This window comes from Pholcus phalangioides, unplaced genomic scaffold (genome assembly GCF_987345545.1).
Source record: "Pholcus phalangioides strain wild (caught in Gottingen) unplaced genomic scaffold, Ppha-v1.0 ptg000018l_1, whole genome shotgun sequence".
Classification (NCBI taxonomy): Eukaryota; Metazoa; Arthropoda; class Arachnida; order Araneae; family Pholcidae; genus Pholcus; species Pholcus phalangioides.
The window spans coordinates 16,567,747-16,576,942 of record NW_028301611.1 but is presented as its reverse complement, the minus strand read 5'-3'; the positions used below and the strand labels follow the sequence as shown (position 1 = coordinate 16,576,942).

Sequence of the window (9,196 nt, the reverse complement as noted above, 5' to 3'; positions counted from 1 at the left end):
ATATTGCACTTAAAAACGTATAGTTTTTTGTTGGCTTATGGAGAGACATTGAACATTGGAGGACGGGAGACACCCCGCTTCCCATCTCAAGGAAATATCGAAACGTTCCCGGAAGATGGGTGTACCCGGAATTTTATCAAATGATAATATGTATATATACGTATATATATCTATATAGATACGCATAAAAGTATAATAAATCCGACTATAATCAACGAAATTATTATGATGAATCACGGTCTAAGAATCGAAGAAGTTAATATTGTAACATTCTTATCACGTCTGGACTCGATAATCAAAGTTCCGTTGTGGCGGTCCATCCATGTACGTTGAATGCCACAACTTGTCTAATGTGTTGGCCGTACAACGACAAATCGATGTCATGTCTGCTTCACACGGAGTGCTGGTCGATGTCACCCAATATTCGGACATGCAAGTATTTTACCTTGTTCCAGGTGCACATTGCTGTTTCGTAAGAACCCCTACATCTTAATTCTCCTGGGCAAGTATAGGAGAATTTCATCATTCCCGAAGCCACATCGGCTGGCTAGTGTGACGCAGGGAAGAGAGACAGGGAAACGACTTTCTAAAGGGTTTTTAGAACAGATGACAAACATAAAAATGATTTTTTTTTACATATAATAAAACCCCTCGTAACAAACACCTCTCAGATGCGGTGATCCCTCTTTTACGGTCAAATAATAGCTTTTCTCAGTATGAAAAATGTATTAATTCAAACCCCTGATCAACGATCACCCTCCCCCCATTTAACGCATGAATTTTAGTTGCGTCGGTTATCGCAAGAGAGAGATTTTACTGTATAAATATATATCCATCCCCTTGCAACATAAATGAGGTACTTTCGGTTTAAACTTTATTTGGATATTTTTTTTATAATTAGAGGTATGCCTCAGTTGGATCGACAGTTCGCCAGTAATTTTCCGCAAGGGATATAATGCCTTCACTGCTTCGCATTTTTCGGTCTCAAATCAGTTATGGGCGGTATTCACCGTCATGTATTAAACTAGTCACACTTTTTTGATGAGAAATCGACATGGATTGGTTAAATTTAGGTTTGTAACCAATATATGTTGATCTCTTATCCAAAAATTGTGACTACAGTCTAAACCATGTCGGTGAATACGGCCCTTAATATACATATTTTTTGTTCAACTTTTGTTTTGGTAGTAGGAGGCAATTTGATTTTTTTGCTGATTTATTGGGGAAAATAGGTGTCCCTCTTCAATTTTAAAGATATATGGTCAAGAAATGTAATATGCGAGGTAAAAGACAATTCCAAGGAAACTTCGTCATTTATCACATATTATTCTTGTGATACTTTCTTACAACTCACATGGTCCTAATTTTCAGGTGTATTTGACCTTTAAAATAACAAAAATTCGCTCTTCCAACTTCCAGAGCAAAGTTTGAAAATGAAATTGTTATTTTCTGCCTTTCTTAGTCTTAAGTCATTTGGAAATATGGGTGATTACACATTAACATAAGTCGTGTTACATGGTGTTGTCGATTCTACAATTTAAACAAAATTGAACTGAGTTCTTAGAGTTATTCAGAAACAACGGGTTATCTGATAATTTACCATCAAATGATGTTTAAGGACATTATGCTGAAGTTAAATATTATTTTTTAATAAATTTTTGTTTTACCCCCCATTAAAGTTTATTTAACAGATGGCTATTTTTCCAATAATATTAATATTTGTAGACAGAGATATAAACTTTATCCATCGATATATTCATTTCCATTCATAATTTTCAATCAAAACTACTGGTCTAATAAAAATTTGAATCATATATGTAATTCCAAAAGATAAAGGGAAAAAAATGGTTTCTCAGGTAACTGAGAAATGAAAATAATATTCATTTTAAAATGCATATACATTATTATATCGGATTATATCATTTAACAGTACCACAATTCGCTTCCAGAAAACATAAACAATTTTTTTTAAGCATGAAACGATAACTCCTATTGCTTGTGATGGTAAAAAATTAAAAGATCGTCGATTGCACACACGCAAATTATAAAAGTTCAATTGAATTTATTAAAACCGTGTAATCGAATATTGGATTTCCTAACGCAAGACTAACCAAATTAAGTCTAATTTGAATTTCGTTAATATGGTTTCGGATCTATTCTGAATTCTAATTGGATTCAACTGCGACGAAATACCCCATACCTCAGGGGAAAAAAAAAATTAAAATTACACTTCCGAAATCTTCTGATGTCTTAGTTAAAAAACTATCAAAACAATAATGTAAAAAAAAAATATGTATTCAGTTTGAGTAATCCCATGAGGCCTTCTTCCTTTCGAACCGAACGCAATTCTGGTCTCATCGCCTGGGGCAGTCTACTACGGAGAGAAATGCGTCGGAAGCGTGAGTGTGTGCACCAAATAGTCTGAATGCGAATACAGTGCTGCGCCTGATTTTTCAGTGCTGCCATCTATATTTCAAAGTGTTAGTGAAGTGTAACGATTGAATATTTGTACCATTGTCTTGAAGTCTGTTGCTCTCCGTAGCGATATTTTTTGACTGGGACACAGACTCGCATTGACGCTTCGAATTTGGGAATCACAGAAAACTATTAAATATATTTTTATTAGATATATTATACCTATATCACACAGGCCTTCTATAAGGATACCATAACTCTGTGAACAATAAGTGACCAATATGACACATCTCCCCGAGTCACATATCAAAAATTGATATCATAATACCGTTGCTCAGCCTGTCACCTCTATGGCGACGACGGCGTTTGAACCGGGGTGCGATGCGAGTCCGTCACTGCATGACCACTCGACACTCCAGCGACAATTTCATGGCACTGATTGAGAATTGGTTCTTTTATCGTTTGTTTAACCCATGAAAGACGACTTTGATTTTTAGAAAGGAAAAAAAAAAACACTAAGTGTGTGGGAACCCCTCCCACCATTTATTGGCAAAATTTCGAATGACAAAGTTTCCTACCAACCGGCTGCAATGAGTTAAGCAGCTGATAATGTTTTCGCGGCTAATTTCATGAAAATCCATTACTTCGGATTCGAAAACCGTCGTCTGTTCTATTTTATTCTAAACGTTTCCCCTACACCAGTGATTGACACCTTGAGGAAAAAGATGCCAACCACTACTACTGCTTAACCGTACATGCATCTCGTACACATTCTTCGGCGGAAGTTCTAATGAATCGGCACATGCCGGAATGTGTGTTCTGAGTGTTTTTCCGCTTGTTTAGTGTTCATGCTGCCATCTGTCTTCCATTTTCTGAAGAAATGCTGAAAATGCTTGTATTTTCATGTTATGTCAGTATCGTGATGTAGATTTACCTGCTTTCGGCGGAGAGCCTTTTTCAAATAGAAGATGGGGTTACATTCGCACCTCGAAGCAGGAAAACCGCGGAAAACCTGCTTCAGCCGTCCACCACTGTGCCGTCAACGGGGTTCGAACCTGGATCTTCAGGACGAGAGTCCAGCACGATGCCCACGTGACCGCATAGTGGTGATGCCAACCTTTTTATGAGAAACGTTGTGGTCAAACGACGTCGTTGAGGTCGAGGAGCAGAGAATGTCCCAGTTTTCTCCTCACAATAGGTCTGCAGTCGACTCGCCAGTTATTTAATCAGCGACGCAGAGATTGGTAAGGCGTGATGGTCGAAGAGAAAGGTGTAACAGTAAGTTACTAACTATGGGCCTGAATCTAGGCAGTGAATTAACACGAAACTGATGACGTCACATTCGGCAAAAAACAACCAAGTAAGACACGGACTTCGTCTCCTCAAATTAAATGCAGACAAAGCTAAGATCTGTATCGAACATATGGAGTCTTTCGTAAGAGCACAGTCAGTAGATGTGGTTCTACTTCAAGAACCATGGCAAAATAGAGGTCTTTTACGTGGTATTCCACAATCATGGCAGTCGTGGACGGCGCAACTATGCAAAAGTGCTATATTAGTCCCATCGACTCATATTAGACCGGCCACGTACAAGATTGACCGCCACCTGGTAGCTGTTCAGATAAGTCTGCAGGGACGTGAACTTATAATTGCTAGTGTATACACTTCTCCGTACGAAGAAGTAGACGAAGCCATAGAGGAGATGGATGATCTTTGCGAGTCAGCACCAGGTATCGACATTATCTTCTGTGCGGACGCAAATTGTCATTCTTCGTGGTGGGGCTATCGAGAGACGGATCCAAGAGGGCGCGCGATGCAGGAATTTCTCACCAGCAGGAACTTGTTTCTGTTTAATTCTAGACGGACAAGACCTACCTACGAATTTTATGACGCAAAAGGATGGCCAGATCTTACTTTTACAACGTCAGAAAATATTTACAGGCGTTCCGATTGGTCAGTAGGTACGGAAGATTCGTATAGTGCGCACAAATATATCCATCTACAACTCAATATTATGCCTAGATATCAAAAACCTACGAAGTATAGAACTACCACAAGACGATTAGCAAAGATCAGGCCTGCTACAGAGCAGATCTTCATGGACCTCCAAGAACAACTTCATATGGTTTTGGACGAGGATCAGGTTAATGCATGCTTTGACGCCTCAATGCAGCGGCTGAAAGAACGATGTATCCAGGTGTTGGGCTATGCACAACCGCGTCTTACCGCTTCTTTGAAATGGTGGACTGATGAGTTAGCAGCTTCACGCAGGCAACTTCGTAAACTAGAGCGTCGTTTCATTAAGGCCAAGGGTGATGATAGAGTACAGGCGAGGATGGAGTTTAGAAAATTCAGAGCAGGGCATATTAAGGCCGTAAACAAGGCAAAAACGACTAGTTGGATTGCCTTTTGCACAGAGGAAAGCCACCCATTTGGATAAGCATACAAATCTATGTTCAAAACGAAGCGTCTACCACCACAGGTAATGATGCCCAACGGTCCACATACTGGTGCCACGATGCTGGAAGCGGCCCAAGCTCAATTCGAGGAGATTTTTCCGAACCTCCTGGATACTATAAATTTGACTCCATACACGCCATCTATGATTATGACGGACCCACCATTCACTCATACGGAGATCAATCAAATAGTCAGAAGACTGAACAATAAACGAGCTCCGGGTATTGATAACATAAATATTCCTCTTTTGAAAACCCTAGTCGCAGCCCATGGTCATGTTATCACAGATATCTTCAATAGTTTAGTCAAGTTGTCGGTGTTCCCAAAGTGTTTCAAACGTGGTAAGGTCTTGCTTTTCCTGAAGAAAGATAGGGATCCAGGGGTGCTGCAGTCGTATCGCCCCATCTGTTTACTCTCTACAATGGGTAAAGTCCTAGAAAAATTGGTGGTGCAACGGATCACCTACTATCTAGAGAAGGCAGACTGGCTTAGCCCAAGACAGTTCGGATTTCGTACAGGTGGCTCGGCAGAAAAAGCAATAGAATCACTGATGGAAGAGATCACGACTAGACATCGACGAGGTCAAGTAACGGCCATGGTTTCCATAGACATTCGCGGTGCTTTTGATTCGGTCCGCCATGAGATAATAATCAATACTGTACGAAAATTACCAATTCCTTACAATCTCATTTGTATAGTGGAGAACATGCTAAAAGATCGAACGGTTGTGATGCCAACTGATGGAGGAGACGCAGAAAAGCATCAGGCCATGGGCTGTCCTCAAGGCTCATGCAGCGGTCCGCTACTATGGTCTATCGTGCTTGACTCACTGCTGAAAAAGAATTGGGGACCGGATGTCTATGTCCAAGCTTTCGCCGATGATCTGGTGTTTGTGATCTCGGCGAGAACTCCCAACGACATTGGCAGCACTGCGGATGCCGCGTTTGACGAACTGTCAAAATGGCTAGAAGATAATCGTCTCAGCATGGAGGTGACTAAAACTAAATTACTATGGCCACACCCCAAGAAAAAACGTCCCTGCATAAGAATCAATGGTGTTCGACTGCAAATATCTAAATGCATGAAATATCTTGGAGTGCATATTGACCATCAGTTCAAATTCACGACGCATGTGGCGAAACAAATTGATAAGGTTCAAGATACCATGCAAAAATTGAGACGCATAGCAGGCCCAAAGTGGGGTATACGCCAAAAATTTAGGAACATTTTGTACAGATCGGTTGTACAACGGCAGATTTCATATGCAAGCGCCATCTGGTATAAAAACCCGACACAGAGACTCCGTAAATTACTCGATGTTGCCCAACGTCCGTTCTTATTGTATGTAACTGGTTCATACAGAACTACAGCCAATGATGTTCTGTATACTGCTACGGGAAACCCTCCGCTCAGCCTATATGTTGAATATGACGCTCGTCGATCTACAATCCTGCATTTCGGTAAGGAGGTTTGGATGGATGAAATTCTTATAACACCTGATGCCTACGAAGGGAATAATAAGAGTTGGCTTCATCATCCCAGTGTGGACTTGTTCCAGAATCAAGTTCCGCTGCCTGGTACGGAACAATGCTCATCGGATGAAGCTATTAGTATATTCACGGACGGCTCAAAAACAGAGACATCCACGGCCTGTGCATACGTAGTTATGAATGCAGAAGGATCTGTTGAAGAGGCTTGGAGTCGACGGTTGCGTCAAGGGAACAGTATCTTTCAGGCGGAGGTTCTGGCCATACTAGCTGCAGTAGAATGGGCGATTAAGCAAAATCAGCAGACGACGATATATACTGACAGCGCGTCTAGTATTAATGCGATTCGTGATCAGCGCACTCCACATGAAAATACTCGGCGAATACGCAAGCATTTATACGACCATCCGTCTATCAGTATCAAATGGGTCAAAGGCCACGCAGGAAAAGCGGGGAATGAAATTGCGGACAGATTGGCCAAAGATGCTCTTCATCTCCCAACGGAAGAACAACTCTTGCTACCTCGCAGTCACATCAAACACGTCCTAAAAAGTGACCTGTTACAAAAGTGGCAACAGCTATGGGACAAGAATGCACATAAAGATGCCTATAAGATACAGAAACGCGTCCGTTGGAACAGTTCCATTTGGTCTAGAGAGAAAGTGATCATGATAACTGAGCACGGCCCATTACCGACGTATCTAGAACGTTTCAAGAAGTCGGACAACGCCATGTGTGCTTGTGGTGAGATTGGATCTTTATGGCATTATCTGACATCTTGCCCATATACAAAAAAATTTCATTTTGGTGCTATTCCCGAAAACGGTCGACTGTGTTTCAAAAAAAGAGTTTTGAAGAGCCCTATGGGCCTTGCTCGGGTGCGGTGGATTATATTGTTCCTCGATAGCAACTTACATCGCATACATACTAAGAAGACTGGAAGTGCGCGTCTGAGCTGTGGGAGCGATGACGAGTTCAAACCGGCAAGAGCCCCAGCGATTGATCTTAGGAGGAAATATGATCTTCGACCACGTCGGCGTCAAAACAAAAGTAACCGATAAATGGAAAACAGAAGCAAGTTCACCTGCAAGGAGATGAATCAAGTCATCGATGGCAAGGACGAATTAAGTGTTATTTACTCGGCTATATAGTGAATTGTGATGATCTCAGTTCACCCGGTAACGATTCCGTTAACGACTGGCGGCTTAGACGATGATGATCTGCGACTAATTCACAGTGATTCGAAATTTTATATACCAAGATTATCGGCAATCATTCGATCAATTGACGATTACTGGATTCTTATGGGATGGACGACACCAGCATCTTATAATCCCGTTTATAATTTTGATTGCCCATTGGCGTTGATTGTTTAGATTTTATTTATTTGTTATATGACTTGAGAAGTTGGCGATCAATTTTTATGTAAATTATTTTATTTTGCTGCCTTCGTCTGAGGTGGTCATGTTACGTTGTTTTTAATAAAACTTTCCGGATACACCCATCCTTCGGGAACGCTTCGATATCTCTCTGAGATGGGAAGCGGGGTGTATCCGGTCTTCAAAGGTCAAAGGTCAAACGCAAACAGACGATGGTCCTCGAACCCGATTATTCAGTTTTACATTTGTTTAAACATATGCAATTTTTTTTTCATTATTACCAAGGAGCGAGTGGAAAATTAAAAACGAAATTGTGTAAAATAAAAATACTCTAAACTAACTTTAGAAATTCCGGTATCTATAGACACGTTTTATAGGTTCTTTTTCTTCAAGAAAACTGTGAAACTGACATCGATTATATTTAGTCATTTTAATGGCAGTTAACCGTTTAACTGAGTTTCCCGTTTAACTGAGTTTCCCATTTCGTGTTGACTGTAGTGTCAAATTATAACCTCACACTATATAGTTTCTACAAAAATAATTGACAGTATAATATAAAATTCCTGCACTAATCTTATCTGCTTCGCAACCAATCATTATGTATAAAGAAAATGACTTTTGATCACAGTATAATAATATAACTGACAGTCCCACGTCGAAAATAAACATTTCAAATACTAAACAGCTGTTTCGAGACTAATATAGTTTCTTCTTTAGTGGTAGAATAACTGTTATACACTACTCGCTTGAACAAAACACGTGGTTGAAATAAGGCCGACGCCCGATGGTGATGGACAAGCAGAGGAAAACACTTGAATTGACTTGATAGCGATGATGGTGGTACGACTGTAATAGGCGGAGTGTATATCGGTGATGGAGTAGAAGTAATGGGCAAATGTAAGAATTGTTCCCAAAAATTGGTGTTGTGCATTTAAGTCTATGCAAATGTGACTGTGCAACGCGTGCATCGACGCTATGATTTTTATCAAGGGGGGAGGGGCTCCTACAATGTTTTCTTTGTTCCCGTTCAACATGTTTTAATCTGTTACTTCTTTAGTTTTATTGAGTAATTTGAGTTGAATATCACAGCGTGTTCGTTAAATTTAGATATACAAGATCCCGATCTAGCAATTGGAGTAATATGGAGTGTTGAGGAAATCGTTAACAAAAAAGGAATTTTTTATGAATAAGAAGCTAAGAAAAATCATCAAAGAAATCATCAAAATCATCAAAGAAATCTAAGTCGAAGGGGTGAAGAACTTTTTTGGATGATTTTAACAGAATTAAAGTGGAATCTCGGTTCCACCACTTTGAAATTAAAGTCACCAGTCCACCAGAATTTCTACTAAAATCATCCAAAAATGTTCTTCACCCTTTGACTTAGATTTCTGCGAAGCGCTTCACATTAATGAAAATTCTTTTTCTTTGGTTGGACAACCACTCAATGGAGCGTCT

General features: G+C 40.1%; 1 protein-coding gene across 1 annotated transcript; it reads left to right on the top strand.

Annotated features, from left to right (window-relative positions):
* The first annotated feature begins 3,745 nt into the window (after positions 1 to 3,745).
* Positions 3,746 to 4,855, top strand: LOC149071776 (uncharacterized). The gene has a single exon (XM_089248010.1). It carries the CDS (start codon positions 3,746 to 3,748, stop codon positions 4,853 to 4,855), a length of 1,110 nt encoding a protein of 369 aa, XP_089104136.1.
* The last annotated feature ends 4,341 nt before the right edge of the window (positions 4,856 to 9,196 follow it).